This window comes from Chelonia mydas, chromosome 3, assembly GCF_015237465.2.
Source record: "Chelonia mydas isolate rCheMyd1 chromosome 3, rCheMyd1.pri.v2, whole genome shotgun sequence".
NCBI classification, from domain to species: domain Eukaryota; kingdom Metazoa; phylum Chordata; order Testudines; family Cheloniidae; genus Chelonia; species Chelonia mydas.
The window spans coordinates 7,646,049-7,672,160 of record NC_057851.1 but is presented as its reverse complement, the minus strand read 5'-3'; the positions used below and the strand labels follow the sequence as shown (position 1 = coordinate 7,672,160).

Sequence of the window (26,112 nt, the reverse complement as noted above, 5' to 3'; positions counted from 1 at the left end):
CCCACAGAAATGGGCTGCAGAGATGTTGGCTGCCAGTAGGGGTCGCTGGACCCATCAGAGTTCAGGTCACAAATGGAAAACAAGGCCAGTGGGAGGGAAAAGGAAGGTTCCCAGCAGTTGGAATTCCCAGCATTCCCTGAAGGAAGCGCGCAGACCCTGCCAACAGCACACAGACCCAGCATCAGGCTGTTTCTCCCTCTGGATCCCTGGGCTCTAGGAGGGTAGGATCTCTGAGGGCTTGTCTACATTACCTGCAGGATCGACGGGCAGCGATCAATCCAGCAGGGGTCGATTTATCGCATCTAGTCTAGACAGGATAAATCGACCGCCAAGCGCTCCCCGTCGAGTGTCTCCACCAGAGCAAGAGGCACAGGCGGAGTCGACGGGGGAGCGTCAGCTGTCGACTCACCACAGTGAAGACACCACGGTAAGTAGATCTAAGTACATCGACTTCAGCTACGTTATTTACGTAGCTGAAGTTGCACAACTTAGATCGATCCCCGCCCCCCCAGTGTAGACCGGGCTTGAGTTTCTGTGCCAGGGGTAGGTGGGGGCGGCACCTGGCCTCTGCGGAGTAAGGGTGGGGGAGAGAGTGTCTGGGTCAGGGGGCCCTGTGACTGGGCTCTGGAGGGGACGAGGTGTGAGTGTCTGGGCCGGGGGACACCTCAGCTGGCGTCTGAGGGGTAGGGGGTGTGAGCGTCTGGGCTGGGGAGGCAGCGGCTGGGATCTGGGGGGGAGGAGTTGTGGGTGTCTGGCCCCCCAGCTCGGCTCTGTGTGGGAAGGGGCAGAGAAGCAAGGTTGTCATAGGGGTTTCTTAACTCTCTACTCCTGGGGGAAATTTTTTGTGTGCTTGTACTGTTACAAACAGTTGCTGACAGGTATTTTGAAATAAATTACAAAAATAATTGGTGTGATTATATAGTGTTATTTTGACAAATAAAATTTTCAGAATTTTAAAATATTGTGTGCAGAATTTTAAATTTTTGGTACAGAATTTTTTTTGCACAGAAGGTGTTGGGAGGAGGCCATGGGGAAGTAGCCCAGGGAGCTGTAGCTGTCGCACAGCTGTTCCAGGAGGCACTCGAGACAGCTACATTCCACAGGGCCCTGGGCTGGCACCTGGAGACCTGTTTGGATGACATTGATGACTGCATGAGCCAAACATGCCCAATTTTCAATTCTGGAAAGATAGAAATCTTGCTAATGGATAAAGGTCATTGTTTCAAAGGGTCCCCACTTATTCAGGAGCCAGCAGAGAAGCCAGCTTAGTTATAGGCAGCTAGCCATTTGACAGGAGAGAGCTTGTGGCACCCATAGTGCCACCAACTGCCTCACGCAGATATCTGAGATCCTGCCCCCTCCAAAACTGAGAGACACAAAGCCATTGGTTTCATGGGGCCAAAAACTAGCCTTCAGTTAACTACAGGAGGTAGGTATTATGAATAATATATGACTAATAAGAAGAAAGTATTATACTGTACTTTCAATCCTAGTGACTGTTTTACGTCTTCCTGTTTGTTTTTTTAGACATATTTCTCAATGCTAAATCGGAGTTATTATTGCTACTTATTTGCATTTAAAAATTAAAATTGAGGATAGCCTTGACATTTATAAAGTCATAAAGGCTAAAGGTGCCCATCAAAGAAAGCACTGAGGGCCCAAACACTAGTTCTGGCAACCAGTAAAATAAAATATAAAAAAACTGCTGACTCACTTTACTGAATGTGTGTAACCATATTATACCCACCCTATGTTCCTTACATTTGCTGACTATAAAGTGACAGACTGTGTAGAAAGCCAACTGTTAACATTATTTAGATTTTAAATGTTATTCTTTTGTTTTTGATTGAATTGCATTGCATATTAACTGCTTGTTCATCACTCTGACCACTATTACAGGGAGCATGTATACAATTAAAAGTATTTATTTATCAGCAGCTTAACTTACTTTAAAAATTGTTTGCGTGGAGTCTGTTTCAGAACAGGCTGCAGTTCCATTCACAGCCCCACACATCAGGACAGCACTGATAACTGTAATAGAAGTGAGTTTCTACAACTGTGTACTAGATAGGAGGGGGCACCCACAAGAGAATATAAATGAAAGAAGCAAACCCAATAATCCCTGCAGACGACATATATATTATAATGTTATCTCTGGTGCAGTTATTTTGCTCCTGATAACCTTAAAAAAGCTCTTGGTGTAGTTTGTTAAGCCATATCAGAAAATCATCCATTGATTACAGAACATGAAACACACTTTTTATTTATTTATTTTTAAATGGAAGCCCAACCTTTGGGAAACTGCAGATAACCGCAGATCCTTTCAAGATATTTTCCTCTGTGACACACAGCCATTTCATTCACAGATTAATGTTGTTTACTACATGTTTGTAAAATGCAATTCCTAATGCAAATATTAAACACATGTAGGACTCAGTCTTGCCCTGTAATTACTTGGTGTACATGAGCTGGGAAATCAGCCACTTGAGCACACACATTCTCTAGCTGATCTTCAAAGATACCCGAGGCATATTTGTATATCTATTTGTTGGGGGCGCAAATGTGCTTGTATTACAGAATATAAAATTTTCTTTTTCAATATTCAGTGAAAGATTATAAAGGTACATTATTTCATACTACCTTGCCTGCACTGTTCAAGTGGAAAATAAGACCTCAAATTTAAGACTATAGGCCAATGCTTATGCAAGGGGTGAATTGCAACTAATAAATCTGAAACTGTATAATTGGAATAAACCTTATTATACAGTCCCCTGTTTTATACCTCATTTTAAACAAGGAATTATTCGTGCTTAGGATTTCATTCAAAGTGGAAATTTAAACGCCAGTTCCTATATACTAATAAAGGTTTGAAAAAAAATAAAGGGGTTAAGAGGTGCAAACTTATCATAGCACTGTAATTCTATACATAAATAAAATAACAGATCAAGACAATAACACTTTCTTATATGCTGCAGAAAAACTTTAATATTCGCAGTTTACCATTGTTCAACATATATCTTGTGACGGGGGCTTGGAGGTTTGGGTAGCCTAGTGGTTAGTGCACCTGACTGCCAATCCCTTATCACTTTGTCAGGGAGTAAGTGGTAGTAGTGCCTAGTTCCTGACTCCAGGATGGGAGTGTTTGGGCCTCCCCACTGTGTCTGGGCCTTTGCCTTTAAGTAGCACATGGTAAGGCAACCCAGGCCCTCTCTCTCCACCGGCTCCCAGGGCCCTGTGGGAAATAACACTGGCAGGGTCCTCCCTGCAGAGAGTATAAGTCCACTGCCCTGGGCTACTTCCTACCTAAGTGCCCCCTAGACACAAGACCTGCTAGTTCTTGAAGTGGGTGGTGGTTAGAGAAGACACTTAGGACGGAAGAACCCAATGCACCGCTACAGACTAGGGACCGAATGGCTAGGCAGCAGTTCTGCGGAAAAGGACCTAGGGGTGACAGTGGACGAGAAGCTGGATATGAGTCAGCAGTGTGCCCTTGTTGCCAAGAAGGCCAATGGCATTTTGGGATGTATAAGTAGGGGCATAGCGAGCAGATCGAGGGACGTGATCGTTCCCCTCTATTCGACACTGGTGAGGCCTCATCTGGAGTACTGTGTCCAGTTTTGGGCCCCACACTACAAGAAGGATGTGGATAAATTGGAAAGAGTCCAGCGAAGGGCAACAAAAATGATTAGGGGTCTAGAGCACATGACTTATGAGGAGAGGCTGAGGGAGCTGGGATTGTTTAGTCTGCAGAAGAGAAGAATGAGGGGGGATTTGATAGCTGCTTTCAACTACCTGAAAGGGGGTTCCAAAGAGGATGGCTCTAGACTGTTCTCAATGGTAGCAGATGACAGAACGAGGAGTAATGGTCTCAAGTTGCAATGGGGGAGGTTTAGATTGGATATTAGGAAAAACTTTTTCACTAAGAGGGTGGTGAAACACTGGAATGCGTTACCTAGGGAGGTGGTAGAATCTCCTTCCTTACAGGTTTTTAAGGTCAGGCTTGACAAAGCCCTGGCTGGGATGATTTAACTGGGACTTGGTCCTGCTTTGAGCAGGGGGTTGGACTAGATGACCTTCTGGGGTCCCTTCCAACCCTGATATTCTATGATTCTATGATTCTATGACACTCCCTGGGGGCCTTAGCCACTCTGTGATCCCCTCTCAGGCTGCACCTTTTGCCTGGCTTCCTGCCAAAGGATTCTTTTTTCCACCACTGTAGCCTGGGCTTCTGAGCTCCATTTAACACACTCCTCCAACTGAAAAGTGCTCAACAGGCCTACCTGGGCCCAATATTGCCTTTTAACCCTTTTGGGCCAAGTGTGGGGTTTGTGTACCCCATCACATACCTCATCAAGCCAAACAGGTTTTTCCAAGATACTACACAGTCCTAGACAAAACTACATGAAACCGGCATTAAGGCTGAGTACATATCTGTAACTTAATGTTAAAATTATGACAAGAAAAGTCGTAATTAACCCCAAAACAAGTATTACAAACCCAGGAAATTCAGAGTTCAGGTTAAATGGCACAGGAATCCGAACAGGGTAAGATATGGAAATGCACAGTTAACGCACTCAAAGGACCTTAACTCTGCTCTGCAGTAACACCATGCAGTGACCATACAACTAGTATTAGTGCATACATGTTTGTAGTTCCAGAGTGATTAAACTGATTTTTAAAGACACATCACTTTTATTTGATTTTATTTTTGCTCCTGTTGTCACTACAGTGCAGAGCTAATGTTTGGATCCCTTAACTGTGCATTGCCATAACTTAGCCTGTTTGAATTTCTTGAAGTTTAACCTAACTCTGAATCTCCTGGGTTTGTAATGTTTGTTATAGGGCAATTACAACATAACTGCGATGTTTTTACCCTTAAGCTGCTTCTATGTACATAACCTTAACTCCAGTTTAATACAGCTTTTACCTGTGAATTTTTTATTACACTTTTCATACATGAGCATTAAACCCAAAGATAATAAAGTGGTTGAATTCCTGCTTTAAGCACAAAAAACTCAGCTCAATCTTAACTTGGGAACTGTAACCAGAATTTCCATCATATTTCTAAAGATGGTTTTGCACAATTTACTATGCAGAAACCCCGATATTGCTTCTTAGAAAGAGAAAGCACGAGATATTAATGGGATAAGTTAGGAAACAAAATACATAGAAAGATTTCTGGGGAAGAAGTGAGGGGGAAAAGGAGAGAGAAAAAATATAGGAGAGGCAGTACCAAACACAATGTAGGGAGAAGGAAAGAAAGAAAAGATATGTGGGACAGAGAAAGAAAAGAGGGAACACACCTCTGAAGACAACTTAGGAAAAGTTACATTATGTGTATTACAGGAAAGAAAGAAAAGGTCAGTACAAAGCAGTAAGGAAAAGAGGATATGACAAAAGTAAGAGAGTTGTAGGTTGGTCAAATAGTATTTGAGGAATGTATGATTTGATGAATTTCCCCAGTATTCATTTAATAATCTATTCAACACATTTATGGTAGTATTCAATTAGCTGGTCAGATAATATTGCTGAATATGTTATTCAGCTAACACCAGAGAAAAATCAATGAAAAAATATACTCAATTTATATTTTTCCTGCTATTTAACCTTTCTTAGCAGTAAGTTAATTTTTTTAATACATTAAAAACACTGATGCTCTTCAGAACAAAAACTGTGTCTGCCTCTGTGCTTGGATAGCGCCAAGTACATTCTGAGCAATTCCATAAATAAAATAACAACAGTTGACTGACAACACAACAGTTAAACACAAATAGTACACAACTGCTTCATTTATTTTGGCTCCGATTCAGCATTGATTTTTTAAAGGAACTACTCATGGGCTAAAATTTAGGCACATGCTTAAATACCTTGCTGGATCAGGGCCTTAAATTGCAGGGAACTTAGTCTTGTTAGGGGAAGGGGGTGGAGAAACAGCTAATTTTGACCTTGACAGGTTGGTCCTTGGGCTAGAAGATGTCACACAAACTTTTCAAGCCCTGACACTGAATGCAAAGCATAGTACTAAATTGTGAGATAATGATCTGCCCTAAATAAGAGGCAGTGTGTTGTTGCTCTGTCCCAGGGGTAGCCAAAGAAGAGTGAGGGCTGGTCTATACTGAAAACATACACTGGCATAGCTACATCTCTCATGGGTGTGAAAAATCTACCCCCCTAATAGCTGTATATATGCCAACATAACCCCCGGTGCAGATATTGCTGGATCAATGGGAGAATTCTTCCATCAACCTAGCTACGAACTCCTGGGGAGGCGGATTAACTACAGTGACTGGAGAACGCCTCCTGTCACTGTAGTGAGTGTTTACACTGAGGTGCTACAGCAGCACAGTTGAACATGTGCCGCTGTAGTGGCTTAAGTGTAGACATGGCCTGAATTCAGTCACAATTGTGACTAGACTGAGTCACAATCTCCCTCTCAGTACCCTGTTGTTTTGATAAAGGAACAAACTGTACTAGGTCTATACCTACCACCACGTATGTTGCCCAGTACATTTTGGAGGGGTCAGACCAAAGCTATGCCCACTCCCCATCCCAACCTACCTAGAAGAAATGTACTACAACGTGGAGCCTACTTTCTCTCCTATACTGTTATCTGTGATATGGATCGCCAACACAGATTATAAGGACTGTGCTGCCATGTTAACCAGGACACAATTTAACCTATAATGTAGTTTTCCTTTACTATATCAGCACTTACTAGTACTTGTGTATTTGTAATAGCCCATCATCTTAACTTGTATGTTATATGTTAGGCCTGATCCTCAACTACATTACAATAGTTGTATGCACATATGATTCTAGTGAAGTCAGTGGAGTAGCTCTGGTGCTATAAACTGATGCAGTGGAGAATCAGACCCTATTATATTTAAGGCATTCCAATGAAGGAGTTGCCAAATAGTGGGTGATTTATATACTATGGTCCAGATTCTCACCTAATCTACCCTTGTACAATGTCACTAACGTCAATTAAGTTACGTGGGTATAACTGAAAGTATAAATTGGACTCCATATGTCCTGCACTAGTTAGGCACAACAGGGCTTATGTTACAGCAAGTGGAGACACTCCGCTTCTCCACTATAGTTTTTTGCTTTCTGAGAGTTTGTTACACTCACAGACTTACCTAAATAAATGTAGGGTCAAATTCATCACTATAACTTCTTTGAAGGCAAAATGGAGTTAAAACCATCAGCGAAATGGACCATATTCATCCCAGGTCTATTATATAGTAATATGAAATATTATCCTTTGAAATAAAAAATCCTGTGTAAATGTAATTCCTGGGTTTACTTCTCATCCTGATAAGTTATGTTTATCAATGCAAGTGTTTGGCCCTTACGCGTTAGATACACGTCTTTCCAAAACCACTGTCACAAGCAGCTATTTAATCTTGCTTATCAAGCCACTACCTTTCACTAGAAATAATTATCCCCCTTTATTCCACAATTTGGAATAAATCTTCAGAGCAACATATATAAATAATCCTCTGAATAAAGGTCCTTTTGAAATCTTTTTTATTTTATAAAGTTAGGGTTTCTGCTTTCTGAGTCTCCTTCAAGCCTTATTTGCATTCAAGAGGCTGCCAGTTGGGTAAAGTTTCTACTCCTTAAGTAATGCTGTTTCCCAGCAACCTGCATTCTGTTGCCAGGGAGAAACCCTGTGGAGAGCTACCTCAGTTATCAGGCCCGCCACAGTGCTGAGGGGGTATGGCTTTGTGCAGGGTTGCTTCATGCCAGTGCACACATTTGAGTGTGAGAAGAATGCTAAGTAGTCTACATGAAACTCCAGAGACTGGAATGAGGGGATTGGTGGGCTTTTTGTTTGGTTGGGTTTTTTACATTTATTTTGGTTTGGTTTGGTCTTGCCAAGGACTTATTAATGAATGACTTAGCTCTTTGTGGTATGCTGTATTTAGAGGTGACAAGGAAGTGAAAGTTTTTCAGCAATGCAGTGTTACCTTGAGAGCTGCATTTGACAGCTGGTTATGCAGTTCTGCAAACAGATACTTTGTAAGTTATTGATCTATCAATGACTGTTTGTTCCTGGTTTTGATTTTTTTTTTCGTCTCTTTTGCAGACGTCAAATGCAAAATTCACACAAAATTAGATTTTCATATCTTCTGCAACGTCTTCTAAAACGGAAAGGTAAGAGTTAGCTAAAGAGTCATTCCTTTTTGCCAAAGTCAGCCCAATTTTTAATAATTTTTCAGTTACATTTTTAGCCTGATAAGAATTATTTAATGTTTAGGTACACTTGCCAAAAGCAAAAAAAGACAAACATAAAAATGTAAAAGGGAGAGGATGCATGACATGCATATTTCTATTGCCACCACTATTTTCAAAAGAAAATATTTCATGCATAATCTTAAGAGACATTGCAACCATTCAAAAATTTCAGAAGTCACGTCTTTCAAATACTAAACAATTTCTAAAAACAAGGTGCCATAGCAAAATGTAATGTCACTTTACATCCTTTCTTATCTGGATCTCAGCATGCTTGATTAAACTATAATGAAAATGTAATAAACGTATGGAAATCAATGGATCAAAAATGCAATAAATGAGGGTCATTCTTTAAAATGAAGAGATAAGCAATTCCCTCTTCTGATGAACTGGAAAGGAAAATTGAAACTTGAGAAATACAATACACAGAGTCTATTAACTTGGTATTCGTCATATCTCTGAATTGTCCCACCTGTGGGGATATCCCTTCTTTTTTACCTATATTTAGTACAACCCCTTATAAAAATGGGATGTCAGTTAACAATTTATTTACATGAAAATAGTGAATCAAGAAACTGAAGCTATAGAAAATGTTAAAGAAATTAATTTTACTAAATCTTAAAACTTCCTTCATTATTGTTTCTCTTCCATGCCTGATTCTGAAGCATAATTTCACACTGGAACCTACATTTGGGTCATGACAGGTTGCAAAGTTACTGTATGGTAATACTGAATCAGGGTGTTCATTTTTTCATAGTCAACAGGATTTTTTTAATCTTAGGAAAAAAATATCAAACATTTTTCTTTTTCCTTTTATTGCTCACATTACGAAAGACCATCAGATATATTCACAGACTTCATTCAACAGTTCCATTATAAAATCTTACTTTTTATATAATTTGGCAAATTGTCAGAATTGTTATGTTGACACATTTTACTGATGTTATGAAAAACCATTAGATTTATTCATATTTAATTCAGCAGTTCCATTACAACATCTCACTTTTTTATATAACAAGTGTCATATAACATATGTCAGAATTGCTATGTTGACACATTCCCCAAACTAGCAAAATGATATAAATCTTTACGCACTAGATAAGAATTAGGGGCCAGATCCTACTCTATACTATGGCCTCTTTGAAGGCCCAAAACAATAAAGCTGCCTGAAATGGGCAGCTGGAGATTCCCCTGACATGTTGGAAATTCCAAATGTCATAAAGCCAGCATATCCATCTCAACACCATACTCTCACTCTTTATAGGAAAGTATTGGAGATTTAAGGGACATGGTCAGAATTCACTGAGCTCCAGCGTTTCCTGCCAGTGTAATGGCCCCTATGCCATTACAAGCCAGTGTAAATTAAAGCAGCCCTGAGGACTCAGGTATACTCATCTTTACATTCCTCTCTTCTCAGACGCACTGAGCAGAGTTCTGGCCTTTATACTTCAAAACAGATAAGCAATCTTTTGGGGCAAACTGATTGCCTATTAACGCAGAAGGAAAAGACATGAAATGACCTAAGTCTAAGGAAATGAGTTGTTAAAGAAACTGATATTAAGAAAATTATGTCCTCTTAGGAATATCATTCCTCTGATATCTGATTCATTTCTAGTGATATATGTTGCTAAAACTCATTTGAACCTTCATAGCTTCTAAACATGGCATAAGGTAAATCAATGGCTCAAAAGTAGAATTAACCTTTTCAAATGTAGTGGAATTTGTTTCGTTTTTTACCCACTTGTTATAACAGATTTCCCTCTCCCATTTACTTTTCTTTTGCAGTCTCAAAATATATACTATATTAGCTTGCTGATTGGTTGAGTTTGAACTAATCTTTTTGTTGGCAACTGTAAAGGCGTTAAGTAGGGGATTTGGATATCCTGTCAGACACCCACATTTGATAACTGGGCTTTCTGCATTTTCAGCTGCAGGCTTACTTGTAGCATCTCTCTCTTGCTTTCTGATTATACTATCTACAAAGTACAAAAAGTCTCTTTCACGTGAAGGGGTTGAAGAGATAATGCAAAAATTGCCAATCTTTAAATATTAGCATTAAACCAAATAAAATACTACTGGCCACTTTTTACAGCTGCCAGCAAAAAAAGAAGGTATTCAAACTCAAGCAATCAACAAGCTAATGTGGTACATATTTTGAGATGGTAAAAGAAAGATTAATGGGAGAGGAAAATCTGTTATAACAAATAGGTAAAAGAGCAAAACAAATGCCGCTACATTTTAACAGATTAGTTCTATTTTTGTGCCATTAATTTACCTTACAGCGTGTTCACAAGCTCTGAAGGTTCAAATGACTTTCATCAACATGTATCATAGAAATTAGCCAGCTATTGGAGGAATGATATTCCTAAGAGAACATATCATTTTCTTTAAAAAATCTATAGGAAATGAACCAAATCAAAGGAAATTAGTATCTTTTCCTTCTGCATTATGATGGAATAAATTTGTCCCAAAAGTTCAGCTATCTGTACTAATGACATCAATGGAATTTACATTGAAACACATGTGCAAAATTCTAGCAGAAGAGTCAAAAGAGAGTAACCATGTCCAGCTTCAGTCCCAAGCCAAATTCCCACTACTTCTCCAGGGCTAGATGCTAGGGGACCTGCAAGCCAGGAATTCAATCCACAAATCTGTGGGATCTTTGTTTATAATCTGATATTGCTTAGAGCGTTCTTGGAAAGCCTTCAAATCTTGGGGCCTCCTTAGAAATTTCCCTGTAGCCCTGTCCAAACTTATACCCACAGGATCTGAAGCCTTTCTAAAAAAAAAAAAAAAAAAAAATCAACAAAACAATTTAATGTCATTGTCTCTTGAGTTTAGCAAATCAGATTGAGAAATTAATTCTAAGCATAATTAGAATTCAGTGAGAATTCATTTGATGCACTAAATTCATGTAACACTTCTGAAACAGCAATAAAGGGACAGTCAACTTTAAATCTAGTTAATTTAAAAAGAGTGAAAAGTAAATTCAGGTACTATGCCTATCCATGAGTCTCCCTCCCAATTTCTGTGGTCTGGAAATAACATTTTCCTTTTTTTTTTAAAATGCTTTTCTCTCCACTGTTGCTTCATGAAAGACTCATAGAAACAATAGAAAACTAAATAATTAATGACAATACAGCAGCAGCAAAACTGCCCATACTAAGTGATGTCAAATCAAAGTAAACAAAAGTGGGGTGGGGGGGATGAAAAACATTGTCTCTAATTTATACCAGTGGTTCTCAGCCTTTCCAGACTACTGTACCGCTTTCACGAGTCTTATTTGTCTTGCGTACCCCAAGCTTCATCTCACTTAAAAACTACTTGCTTACAAAATCACACATAAAAATATAGAAGTGTCCCAGCACACTCCTACTGAAAAATTGCTGACTTTCTCATTTTTACCATACAATTATAAAATAAATTGATTGGAATATAAATATTGTTCTTACATTTCAGTGTATAGTATATAGAGAGCAGTATAAACAAGTCACTGTCTGCACGAAATTTTCATTTGTACTGACTTTGCTAGTGGTTTTTACGTAGCCTGTTGTAAAACTAGGCAAATATCTAGATGAGTTGATGTTCCCCCCGGAAGACCTCTGCGTACCTCCAGGGGTACGTGGACCCCTGGTTGAGAACTACTGATTTTTACTAATCTTATATGTTACTTGTAACAATAGGTAAATATTTCTGGACAAATTTGTAATTTTTAAGTTGGTTGTGTCCCTTTAAACATTTTATTTCAAATATTTGAAAACAGGGTCAAATTGTGTTGCTGATCAGAACCGTAACTGTAAAATTATATCTTGTTACTACATACTTCTGCTCACAATGGGGTCTTTCAGTAAACACAGTTCATTCCCGGCGTAGTTCCATAAGGCTAGATTCTCTGTTAAAATATGCCATCATAAATCAAGAGTACGTTGACTGGCTTCAGTGGAATTACCCCAGATTTACATCACTGTCACTAAGAGAATCTGGAACTATGGAGTTACAGTAGGGATGAATTTGGCCTACTGTGTGCATATCTGGGTATTTTTATTGTTGTTATTAATTTGTATTATAGTATTCGCTAGAGACTGCCTAGAAATCGGAGAATGGATCACCATTCTTCTCTAAGATTAAAACTGGGAAATCCAGCTGCTGAAAGATAAATGTTGACAGTGAGGAAAAAGTTTTCAAATATTTTTAAATGACAACTGAATAGTTTAATAGCAAATAGAATCAGAACTGCACCACCATCCATCCTCTTTGTTAGGAAAATACTAAGGTGGTTGCCTTTACCAAAAGATGGATTTGCTGCACATGAAAGATACTAGCCTGAAAACAATAGAGACTAGAATCCTGTATATCCCTGGAACAGATTCAGACAAGCATCACTGCAAGATTCCCCAGACCATCAAGCTAATATATCTCAATCCTAAACTTTTAATCCAGTAAAATGTAGAGAATGTCCTTGCTTCAGAGATTGTTCAATTTAGTCTCCATGTCCATTTAATTCTTGGCCTCTCTAGTGAGATAGCCAAATATGTCTTGGTTGAGAGGAGATATGATTGCTCTCTACAAATATATCAGAGGGATAAATACCGGAGAGGGAGAGGAATTATTTAAGATCAGTACCAATGTGGACACAAGAACAAATGGATATAAACTGGTCATTGGGAAGTTTAGACTTGAAATTAGACGAAGGTTTCTAACCATCAGAGGAGTGAAGTTTTGGAATAGCCTTCCAAGGGAAGCAGTGGGGGCAAAAGACCTATCTGGCTTTAAGATTAGACTTGATAAGTTTATGGAGGAGATGGTATGATGGGATAACATGATTTTGGCAATTAATTGATCTTTAAATATTCATGGTAAATAGGCCCAATAGCCTGTGATGGGATGTTAGATGAGATGGGATCTGAGTTACTACAGAAAATTCTTTCCTGGGTATCTGGCTGGTGAATCTTGCCCATATGCTCAGGGTTTAGCTGATTGCCATATTTGGGGTCGGGAAGGAATTGGAAGAGGCCCTGGAGGTTTTTCACCTTCCTCTGTGGCATGGGGCACAGGTCACTTGCTGGAGGATTCTCTGCTCCTTGAAGTCTTTAAACCACGATTTGAAGACTTCAGTAGCTCAGACATAGGGTGAGAGGTTTTTCGCAGGAGTGGGTGGGTGAGATTCTGTGGCCTGCGTTGTGCAGGAGGTCAGACTAGATGATCATCATGGTCCCTTCTGATCTTAATATCTATGAAATCTATGTCCATAAACTAGTTAGATGGCTCAACAAAAGTAAAACCACAGAAATCAGTAGGATTTTTCAGCATGAACAAATCAGAATAAGTTACCGTAGGCAAAACAAAACAATATGCATAACAGAAGTTTCCCTAAATTGGGGTTCATCATGTTTGGCACCGCAAGGGAAAGCTCCCTCTTTTCTTTCTCTCCAGCAGCTCCTCTCAGGACTCTTCCATTGAGCACATGCGCAAAAGAAGAAGTAAATGAAGTTAATATTAATGTCTTGATATACTACTGGCAATGAAGAAGTAGTGCCCCTGCATCCTATATCATATAAAGCCAAGTGAGATGGCTGTTTCTGTGATGCGAATCTCTCTACTAGGAACAGGACTGAGACCACAAACAAATGACTAACTAAAAATTATTTCCAGCATTACCTACCTGAACTGATCAGACTAACGGAGCAAGAGTCCTACATCCTACCATTTCACAAAATCGAACACTAAACGTATTTATAATTGGGGTGTATGTGTGTATATATAGTGTCAATTAAAGTATAAACCTCTAATCTACTTATATCAACATTTGATACAATATAGCAACTGAAGATGATTTAATAACTAAACTTTGGTTAGTGAGGATAGCAGAAAGCGATATTTAATTTTACTACAGGGCATGACATTACACTCTAACACATTGTAAAAATCATGCTTAAAGCACTAATTTTCAAATATGAATTTCAGTTTCTGTACTGTAGTGAAGGAAAACAGCAAAACGTCTGCAAGTACCAAGACTGAGAAAAATTGCTTTAGACCAAATAAATGCAAGTAGATTACCAGAAAACAGTACTTCATAGAAATTAACAAAGATTCCCATGAAAGAAGGAGAAACTTCAGAAATATATAAGATATCAATTACAGTATGATGATTTCATAAGCCTGTCACAGTCTATGCAGTTTTTAAAAGAGAAAGAAATCTGAAGCAGAACTCCTTTCTTTTGATTTCTGCATACATCATGACAAAACAGAACCAAGCTGAACATAATTAAAACATCATAGTTATCTCCAGGTCCTGGTAACTTCTGCAAACCAAAGCATTTGTACATTCCTCTTGTAATATATTTTGTCACAAGAACCTTACAATAAAAATACATCCTTATATACCTGGCTGTCAGTAACTTTAGAGAAATTAATATAATATACCATACTGATTAAAGTCTTGATCCTGCATGTTGCTAAGCTTCAACACCTTACAATATCAGGGCCTAAATTAGTAATATCCTTAAGATAAAAAGAAAAACATAATGTCACAGACAGGGTCAGTTCTCATCCAGTCCTCATAATGAAGGGCCACGGAGTTAAAGAGGAAGAAAATATGGGGTGGATTCTCACCTATTAATGAGGAAGGAGACCACTGGTGGATGAATGGGGAGAGAGAAAGAGACACTGACTGTCAAAATGTACAGAATTTACTCATCAAAAAACCAACACAACTTAGCTTACAGTAGAACCTGGTAAAATGCAACTTTCAATGAAAAATCAACTAGTTAATAGATTGCCTTAAAATATGGAAAACAAGGCATTTTAAACTGCCAGTCATATTTTACACTCAGCTACCTCCATGCACAGAAATCTGGCCCAAGTAAACTTTATACTAAATTTTAAAATTTAATTTGCACCTAATTTCTAATCGCATTTACCTTGTTGTAACTTTTACAGTTCCTTGTAGGTCAATGCTGTTATTAAACACACAGGTACCCAGAATAGATTGATTTAAATCACCAAATGGAAAGCCTTGATTTAAACCATTGATTTTAATCAACTTTTGCATTGGTACTTCAGTTATTTTCAAAAGAAAGGTGCATTTTCCTTGGTTGATATAACCATTAAAGCATGTTGATTTACAACCAAATAGAGCCTTTACACTAAATATGGTAAACCTTTTTGATACCTAGGATACGCTATAACTATATACATTTATTTAAGCAATTACATAGCGTATTTTCAGCTTCTTGTTAAGTGTACATTTTTGTATATTAGAAAATGTTGAATGATATACTGCTTATTAACTTTTTGTACATATTTGCATCAAGCTGCATTAACTGTACAGTAACTTGAATTTAATTAACACACAAAATACCACATAACATTTTTATTAAAAAAACCTTTCATGTTTTGAATACATAAATTTCTCTTATCAAAACATGTTTCACATGCACAACTAAATGATTTATTAAACCGCAGACAGTGAATTAAGCTGATTATTTCAGGTCAGTCTTTCAAATATGCCTAAGTGAAAGTGACTGGCGCTTATGTTCCTCTTTGCCTAAGTCTCTTGAAAACGAGAAGAGTTTCCTAAATTACTCAGGCTGTCCTTCAAACTTTTAAAACTAGTCGATCTCATCCCCGCCCTCATTTTCATTCATAAACTGGAAGAGAAGGACAAGTTTCCCTGCATTTCCAACGTCCTATCGATTTCTCAACTTTGAATGAGTTACTCCAAAGGAAGAAAACGTGCTTTCTGTGCCCGCAGAAGAGGCTACTGCTCTCAAAGGCTGGTTTAGCGCGCCGACAAACTCTGGCTCCCGCTGCTTAGCTAGTGACTTCCGCCAGTTCGGTGGTGTGACTCTCTTTAAACTCTCACCAGCGAACACGTAGTGCTTGAACGGTTCGCCACGTGCCCCGTCCAAGGGAGACCCCCGAGCCGCCTCTATCCCGAGCCAGGAGGCCTCGGGCGCCTGCCCCCGCGCCTCCTTTCCGCCCCACTTCTCTGAGGCGAGCCAGGGAGGGGGCGTCCAACTGCGCATGCGCTAAGGAGCGCTGCCGCCCCCCTCTCACCGCACTTCAAAGGGAGGGATGGGAAGCGCTTCAAGCGCATGCGCTCCAGCGAAAGAAGGCGAGGGGGAGAGTGCCCGCAGTAAGGCAGGATCAGTGCGCGTGGGCGCTTGTATAACTCAGGGAAGAGGGAGCACGGTGCGCCTGCGCTGACGCCGAGGACGGGTGGGTCAGTGTGCGCTGCGCATGTGCGAGGGCCCACGTTCCTCCTCGAGTCACCTCTCCCCCCGCCCCCCACAGAGATCGTCATCTCGGCGGGCCTGGGTGGGCTCAGTCAGGCGCCTCACCCACCGGCGCGGGGATGAGCCCGGGGACGGGAGCCGCCCTACCTGAGACCCGGATGCTCTGGCTCCGGCCGGGCAGGGCCTCCGCTCTGCTGGGCAGCCGGGAGGCCGAGTCTCCCATCGCGGAAGGCGAGCCGAGGAGAGTACGGAGGAGGCGGCGTGGCGCCACGGTCATCGCCCCCGCGAGCGTCGGGAGCCCGCGAGCAGCCGGCCGGCGCGCGCGAGCCGTTGGTGGGTGGCGGGGGTGGGGGGGCGCGAGAGACCCGCCTCCTGCCGGCGGCTGCGTGGCTTGCACGAGAGGCGTCGCGGTGCCCAGCTTACATAAAAGCGTTGGGTGAGCGCTGAGAGGGTGCGGCTCCCGGGCTCTGCCCGCGGCGGGGGTGTGAGCACCCGCCACCGCGCACACACACCCCCCGCCTTCCCCGGCTCTGCCCGCGGCGGGGGTGTGAGCACCCCCCACCGCGCACACACACACCCCCCGCCTTCCCCGGCTCTGCCCGCGGCGGGGGTGTGAGCACCCCCCACCGCGCACACACACACCCCCCGCCTTCCCCGGCTCTGCTCGCGGCGGGGGTGTGAGCACCCCCCACCGCGCACACACACACCCCCCGCCTTCCCCGGCTCTGCTCGCGGCGGGGGTGTGAGCACCCCTTCCCCCTCACACCTAGCTTCCCAGCTCTGCCCGCGGCTGGGGTGTCAGCACCCCTTCCCCCTCACACCTAGCTTCCCAGCTCTGCCCGCGGGTGGGGTGTCAGCATGCGCACACACACACACCCCCAGCTCTGCCCACGGCTGTGGTGTGAGCACCCCACACACGCACACCTTCCCAGCTCTGCCCGCAGCTGGGGTGTCAGCACACACACACATCTCCCCATGGCTCAGGTGTGAACCCACACATCCACCCCCTCCCTGGCTCTGCCTGAGGCTGGGTTGTCAGCACCCTGCCATACACACACACACAGACACACACACCCCTTCCCAGCTCTGCCTGCGGCTCGGGTGTCAGCACACGCACACACCCCGCTCCCCGGCTCTGCCTGCAGCTGGGGTGTGAGCACCCCACACACACACACCCCTCTCTGGGCTCTGCCTATCCTGGGTAAGGTCGCCAACCCTCCATAGAATCATAGATTTTAAGGTCAGAAGGGATCATGATGATCATCTAGTCTGACCTCCTGCACAACGCAGGCCACAAAATCTCCCCCACCCGCTCCTGTAACAAACCCCTAACTTACGTCTGAGCTATTGAAGTCCTCAAATTGTGGTTTAAAGACTTCAAGGTGCAGAGAATCCTCCAGCAAGTGACCTGTGCCCCACGCTGCAGAGAAAGGTGAAAAACCCCCATTGCCTCTGCCAATCTGCCCTGGAGGAAAATTCCTTCCCGACCCCAAATATGACGATCAGCTAAACCGTGAACATGTGGGCAAGACTCACCAGCCAGACACCCGGGAAAGAATTCTCCATAGTAACTCAGATCCCACCCCGTCTAACATCCCATCAGAGGCCATTGGGCATATCTACCGCTAATAGTCAAAGATCTGTTAATTGCCAAAATTAGGCTATTGCATCATATCATATCTCCTCCCCGCAGGTTTGGCCTGGAGTCTCCAGGAATTAAAGATGAATCTTTAATTAAATATTGTCGTGATAAAACCTCCAGGAATATGTCTGACTAGAATTGGCAACCCTAGTCCTCCAACAGGTATACCTAGCCCACAAACACACACACACCCATCCCTGGGCTCTGCCTGTCCTAGGGTTGGTATACACCCCCACACACACACGCACACCCTTTCCCAGGCTCTGCCTGTACTGCAACGGGTATACCCAACACCCCACACACACTCCCCTCTCCAAGCTCTGCATGTCCTGGGGTGGGTATTCACACACACACACCCCTCCCTGGGCTCTGCCTGCCCTGGGGCAGGTATACCCACCATACAATGCACACAAACTCCCTTCCCTGGTCTCTGCCTGTCCTGGGGTGAGTATACCCAACACTGCCCCCGCACGCTTCCCTCCCGCGCTCTGCCTGCCTTGGGGCAGGTGTACCCACCTAAGTTCCCTGTAAGCTGCGTGGCTGCGCAGCAACCTATTTAGCACCGCACAGGCACCCAGGGAACCTGCCAGGGGAGGGGCGCCCCTCCCTCAGCCCCCACCTAGCCCAGCCTCCAACCTGCCGCTGCCGGGGTGCCCAGAGGGGGCCGGCCCAGGTGCAGCTGGAGCAGCCTGGCCTCAAGCGTGGCCAGGGCAGTACAGCCCAGGCCAATCCTAGCCAGAGTGGCCCAGACCCAGCTGCGGCCAGAGAGGCTCGGCCCCAGGGCGGCCCTCCCCCAGCCTGGACCTACAGCATGGAGAGTTTGTATATGTGCTATGGTGTAACTCCTTCTTTACTGCGCTGAGATATGGACATGCACCCAGTTGGTGCTTACATCCAAACTAATTCAGTGCTTGTGCCATAACATTACATCTGCTCACAAAGTAGATGTACCAGTATGTACTAGGGCAGTGGTCTCCAAAGTGGGGTGCGCATGTAGAACTGATCAATGAAATTGTTTTTAATTGTTCACTTTATTAATATAACTTCATAAGTCAAGTTTTATGAATGAAACTATGTTCATTCATAAAATCAGGTACCCCAATAATTGGCTAATTGAGTTTCACTTGCAATCCAATTGTTGCTTAAATTGCTGAAATTTACACTGTTTCAACATTCTGCTCACGAAAGCTTATGCTCAAATAAATGTGTTAGTCTCTAAGATGCCACAAGTACTCCTTTTCTTTTTGTGAATACAGACTAACACGGTTGCTACTCTGAAAATTGTAACTTCTGTTCACTGTTTGCCATTCCTTACGCTTGTCCATATTGTAACCCAAACTCCATTTTAAAATGCTCACTCCGTTTTGTAAAAGCTTGCTGCAACCTTCATTTTTACAAAAATTTTAATAGTTTAGTTTAGATGTGTGAATGAGGTTTGTATGGATGATGGAATCAACCTGCAGCCCCAGCCTGTCCTGATGAAATAAAGTGTAAAAACCCAACGGCTGAAGATGCAGACAACAGCCCTGACAAAGTAAGAGGAGTCCACCCTCAAAAGAACAAAAGTACAACTGAAGAAACATCAAAGCCAGGTCCTAGGCTGAAAGTCATGTCTGCAACTGACGGGTGATCAATCACACTGAACCCAGAGGCAGCGTGACACAGCAAGACCGATAGACTCTGGATTCAAACTAAAGCCTACAAAAAGGATGGGGGAGATGGAAGACTTTGAAGGGTAACATTCTGCTGCCAACATGGAAGGGCATCGGTGCATGTCCAACAGAGACCCAGCTTTTCTTTGTGCCCGGCTTTCCTGGCCAGTTAGCCGCCACAAGCTACAAACCCAGGCCACAAACTCAAGCTACATTCAGGACTGGTAACTATACAGCAGTTGCAGAACCTGTGTGTGTGTATGAACGAATGTGTGAATGTATGAAATGTTACAGCTATAACTGACGGCCTACTATGATTCTTTTTGTAGTCACAATAAATGTGACATTTTGTCTTATCCCCTTTAATAAGATCCTGCTGGTTATTTTATTGGTATAACATGCACCCCAGGGGATGCGCAAGATGATCAATCGGGGGGCGCAGCCGGAGGAGCACCGGCAGAGCAAAAGGGCGGTGTGGCAGGAGGAGCACCACCGGAGAGGGGAAAAAAGAAAAGAGCGGGGTGGGCCTGACTCCTCCGGCCCGTGGTGGAGCAGGGGCAGCCACGCAGCCAGTGGCCGGAAAGAAGCAGCACTTTCCCCTTCAAAGCCGGCCGGAGAGAAGCAGCGCTTTGAAGGGGAAAGCACCGCTTCTCTCCAGCCGCTGGCTGCGCGGCTGCCCCTGCTCCTCCTGAGTCCTCCGGCCCGTGCTCGCAGGGCCGCGTTCCAAAAGGGGCTTTAGAGCTGCAGGCCAGGGCCCCAGGGCTCCCTTAGCCCAGGACCCTGAAGCTCGTAAAGCCCCTGTGTTCCGGGTGGCCCTGCCTGCCGTGGGTAGGGGGGGGCAGCTCCCAGAATCGTGGCTCCCAGAATCGTGACCATGGGATTGGTGCTGCGCAGGGCCACCTGCACACCCCCTGCACCAAACAGGAGCTGCCCCAGGTAAGTGCTCTGCACCTCCTGCCTGCCCCAGCCCTGAGCACCCTCCCACACCCTAATGCCCTCCCAGACCTCGCACCCCACCCTGAGTGCCTGCTGTATCACAAAGTGTTAAACCAAGATTTTCAAAAATAATAAAGCATATTCAATCACACTGCTCTCACTAAAAATATTAATATTTTTTTAGTGAGAGCAAAAAGGTTTTTAGTACCGATAATAAAATAAAATAAAAATTTTAAAAAATAGTGTTTATTTCATCTTTATCTCATCATTTTTAATTTCTATTTTTTGTGTATGTTTTATTTACATAATATATTAGTATAGTAGTACATGCATATAATTTATACATAAATATACATATATTGGGAGTGTGTGCTCAAAAAAATTTTACTGATAGGGGTGCGTGGTCAAAAAACGTTTGGAGAACACTGTACTAGGGGATCAGAGCACTCACATTCATCAGTTTGTATTGAGTGTGTAGAGAAAACATGCATACACAGTATGCTCTGATTACATGCAGGCTAATGTTATGCAGGACTCACACGCTTTTCACACTAAAGATGGGACAACAGAGGCATACAGTCTGTGAATAGGACCCATTGCATTGTGTCATTATATGTGATCAACAAATGTCCTGTTCATGAGGGGGAATAAAAAATAATTTCATAAACCCCTATTTGGAAAGATGGTCCACAAACTATCCATAGGTCCACACAGAAGAATTCAAGGTTACATAAAGAATATCGCAAGAGTTAAAAGGACTTCTTAGAAAGAATAAAAATGATTCAGGGCGACATTTACATGGAGGGAGATTGAAAAGATTGGGATTGTTTACCTTAATAAAGAGCTGAATACGAGGGGACTTGATAAAAGTACATAAAATAATGACTGGTTTAGAGAAAATAGATCAGGAGCTTCTATCTCGAGAACAAGGGGACAGGCAATAAAATAGAAAGCAAATTAAAAACTAATACAAAGAAATACTTTTCCACTCACCATATAAATTGACTGGAACCCCTTGCCACATGATGTTGAGGCCAATAATTTAGTAAGATTCATAGAGGGATTGAATATAGGGATATCAAGAATATCCAGAGTGAGAGTAGTTGGTGCAAAAATAATCTGGAAAGAATAAGAACCTCATGCTTCACAATTTAAGGCAATTGCTAACTCTTAAATTCAGCTGAGACCTAATGTGTGGGGGCCAGATTATTCCACATCTGTGTAATGTTGGGTTCTTGCACCTTCCTCTGAAACATCTGGTGCAGACCATTGTTGGAGATATGATACCGTACAAGATGGAATTTGGGTTTGATTTAATCTGGCAATTCCGGTGTTCCCAAGGAGAACAATGTGCACTTTGACTCATTCACTATCAATTGTAGGCAATTCTGCCTTTTCAAATTTTGTATAATTTTATTAATAATAATCATTTAGGCTGACATGTATAGCATTTCATTGAAGTGAACACAGTATAAGAACCTATAGAATTCCATAACTCATAGTAATGAACTAATGTTCTCATTCAGTCTGGTACAGTAAATAAATTACTAAATTACAGTAAATAAATTACTAAGAATCAGAAGTGCTGAATAGCAAAGCAAGAATTTCATTTAAAACATACGCCCACCTAATTAAATGTTTAAATGTTTTCTCATCATTTGCTGTCTTTTCTGAGCTGACATTTCCTATCTCTTATTTGCCTTTTATACAGTGAAGAAGCCCCTGAAGATTGGTAAGAATTTTCAAACACATTTGCCATCATGCTGATCAGCATTGTCTCTTTGTTTCCTTGTGCTCAGCCATTGGACTATATCCATCTGTTGTCTCTGGTCTTATACTTAGATTGTAAGCTCTTTGCAGCAGGAACTGTCTTTTTGTAGACATTGTAGCTATAGAATAGGTTCTTTCATCCATTCCACGGACTGAAATTTGATGGAGGGGTCCAAAAATTGTAGTTCTAAATTTAAGTATAATTTCTGGGCATAGATATGCAGTTTAACTGATAGCCATAATCACATTATCTTTTATTAATTATTAACCTTTTTCTCCCATTTTTTTTATGATGCGCCAAACAACTTCTATGTGCTAACTTATAAAACAAATACAAGTGTCTTGTACATCAGAAAAGGCCAACATACTTATACAATGCTTGGATTCCTGCATTTTTGTCATGGTATTCCGAGCACACACATTTTTATGGTACCTATCAACAACAAGGAAATCAGTCAAGAGGAAAAAGGGGTAGGGATCCATCTCCTGCCTTTCATCCAGGCCACCTGTAAGGAACTTTACCAGTTCTAAGAAACTCCCAAATTTACTTAAAATGTTCTACTGTTTGCCATCTATTGCATGTGATTCCTTCCTTCCCAGCCAGGTCTGCCAGGCCTTTTTGTCAGGGTGTTGGATTTACTTTTCCAAGGTAGTAAAATGTGATGTCTTAAAACCAGTAGAGCTCAACGTCGCCATCCCCTTTGGTATAATGATAGACTCCATGTATTGTTATATGACCCGGTATGCAGGTATCAGCTTTAAGGTTGAGTAAGTCTTTAGGATCATGCAGTGTAGTTGTAGCTGAGTCGGTCCCAGGATATTAGAATGACAAGGTGGCTGAGGTAATATCAGGTCTGAAGAAGAACTCTGTGTGGCACAAAATCTTGTCGTTCTCACCAACAGAAGGTGGTTCAATAAAATATATTACCTCACCCAACTTGTCTCTCCCTAGAATCACATTAATTCTGGTTTAATACCATCCCAGAAGCTTGAAACAATAGGGCATGGCCAAAATATACATGCACACCTCCAACACTGATCACTGGGGCAGCTTTAATTTTGTAAGTTCCTTGTGGGGACCAATGCACGCTCAAGACATTCTTTTATTGAATGAGCTGTAATTGGTCAAGGGCTCTTTAATCTCATATTGCTCTAGTTCACTGTCGAGGTGAGATATTTATTGCCAATTCTTTGTTCCATTTTTGCCTCATTTCATCTATATTTACTCATTAGTGGGTCATTAGGAACTCATAGTGTAGCAGGCAGTCTGGGGAAATAGTACACAATTGGAAGAGTTCTATGTACGTTTTTCCAGACCAAATTCTGAGATGAGCAAGTGACAGAGTTGAATGTTGAATAGTGCAGTAATTGGTAGTTTGTATTGTAGTTGGAGAGACATAAATGATGTGATCTGGTCTTCAGTTATTTTTATATATATAAGTTTGTCTCCTTCTGTTCAGTTTTTCCTTATTAATCTGGATAGCGTGTTCATTTTTATAAGTTTTATTTTTCCCCGGAGTCAAAGGGGGATAGCGTTCCATTTACCCAGTTCATTTGTGATTTCTGTAGTAATTGGGTCTAAATTGATTATGACTATTTGCTTTAAATCTTTGGGGATCAGTGTTCTTAGGTATTTTAATGCCATTGACTGCATTAAAAATCCCACTGACTAAGCAAAGCACAGTATGTGTATTAAATTAGTCCTAATATTTGGACTTGCTTCACATTTTATTATATCAGGACAAAAGGCCTGAAACATGCAATGAGTTCTAATTGGGTATCAAACTATGTTAGGGTACGAATGTAGAACCAGTGCATCAGCCACATATAACATAATTTTTTGTCCTATCTGACCGTCTTAATATCCATTATATCTGCACAATCTCGCATTGTGTATGCCAGCTTTTACAGCACTATATTGAAGAGTAGAGGGGATAGTGAGCAGCCCTGACTTGTTCCTCTCTGTACTTAGAATGGTTCCAAAATATAGTTATTGGTAATCACCCCAGAGAAGGGGTTAGTGTAGAGTAGTTTAGTCCAATTGATAAAGTAGTCACTGAATCATCTTCTGTCAAGGACTGTAAAGAGATAATCTCAAGGTTACTCTGTTGAAGGGTTTTTCAGCATCTAGCAGTAATTCTACCAAAGGTTCTTTCTAGTGCTATAAAACTGTAGTTGTACTGATGAATTGCTGGAGATTGACTGACCCACTAGGTAAATCCAACCTAATTTACATGTACAATTTGAATAATAATTTGCCAGCCTATAAACAAGGGCTTTGGCAAGAATCTTTGCATCACAGTTTATCAGTGAAATGGGCCTGTAACTTGAGTGGTTAGTGAGATCTTTCCATGGCTTGGGTATAACAAATATAATTGCCTCTTGCACTAGGGGATTTAGGGAGCCACTTTTTTTGTCCTTGTTGAACATACAAAGGAATCTGTGGGATATATAGGATTTTTATTAAACTAAATTGGAAATTCCTCATTGTCCAGGGACTTACCACATTCCATTTCTTCCCCATTTATATCTATTTCCCTATAGGATGAACAAGGTGTCTAAGAACTCCTTCTGGTCTTCTGAGGTGCCTGGCAAAGAAACAGTCAAGGAGTTTGTTCAAGGCCATCATAGGAACTGGTGGGAGGATCTGCTTTGTGTAATTCTAAATAAAAGAGCCAAAATTGGTTGTTATTGTCTGTGTCATGCATGTTTTTCTTTCAGCATCATGTATTAGGATGTTTTACCTGTTGGATTTTTGTTTCAGCCTAAATGCTAGGAGTTTGCCTGCCCTCTCCTCTGACTCCCAATAATCTTGTTTAAGGTGAAACTTAACAAATTCTGTTCTTTGTATAATGTGTTTGTTTAAGTTAAATCTCATTTGTACTGGGATTTTTAGGTTGTCAGGCTTGGGTTCTTTGGCATAGTCTTGGTCTAAATTTTTATTTTTTTTTAAACAAGGGTTTCATAGCCTGATTATCTCATATAGTGAGCAGTGATGCCTATATATATATCTAACACTCACAAAAATACAACTCAAGCACTCAGAAGTTAAAAAATGGTAGAAGTAGGGTTGCCTGTGCAACCTTAATGTTGCCTCCTTGTGCATGTACATTATGATACAGTAAGCACATGTTCACGTTATTTTTTCCACAGGTCGCCTGTCTTATTCAGTGCACAGAATGGACAGTGCTCATTTAATGACCAGCATTCAGTATTTTGTTTTCTCATTCTTATCTACCACAGATCCTTCAAATCCTTCTCTGAACGCAGAATTATTAATTTCTTCATGGCCTTTCTCTGGCACTCATCAATATGGTAAATTACTTGTTTTCACAACACCCTTGTGAATGATGATATCTTCCCCGTTTTACAGATGGGGAACTGGGTTGTGGCAGATGTGGAGCTGTTATGTAATAATTTTACAAATACTGTGATTTAGTTGGTGGGATAGTCACTGGATAGCTATATTGGGTTGTTGGAATTTCCTATATAAATGTATACAATAGCACTAGATAAACAGCCTCCCAACAAACACTTCAGGGCAATTACAAAACAATGGCTAAGCTATTTGCAGTAAAGATGATACTTCCAGTCTCCAGCCAAAGATACATGCCCATTTTACTAAGGCTTGGCATCT

General features: G+C 41.7%; 1 protein-coding gene and 1 long non-coding RNA gene across 4 annotated transcripts in view; one reads left to right on the top strand and one right to left on the bottom strand.

The window, feature by feature from the left end:
• Positions 1-16,997, bottom strand: part of MSRA (methionine sulfoxide reductase A) — a 430,620-nt gene extending 413,623 nt beyond the window's left edge. Inside the window, exon 1 of one of the 2 annotated variants that reach the window (XM_043542091.1) lies at positions 16,623-16,997. In XM_043542091.1, coding sequence (XP_043398026.1) covers positions 16,623-16,752 — 130 coding nt within the window. In that variant the 5' untranslated portion in view covers positions 16,753-16,997. The remainder of the gene's footprint in view (positions 1-16,622) is intronic. The other variant, XM_037893852.2, reaches the window with a different exon arrangement.
• LOC119565730 lies at positions 146-25,166 on the top strand. 2 transcript variants are annotated; one of them, XR_005224535.1, is made up of 3 exons: positions 146-427; positions 8,093-8,160; positions 13,672-14,617. It is a non-coding gene; the product is annotated as an uncharacterized LOC119565730 (long non-coding RNA). The 2 variants fall into 2 exon arrangements; XR_006289300.1 differs by lacking the exons at positions 146-427; positions 13,672-14,617 and adding exons at positions 7,646-7,840; positions 25,020-25,166.
• Positions 25,167-26,112: the final 946 nt, after the last annotated feature.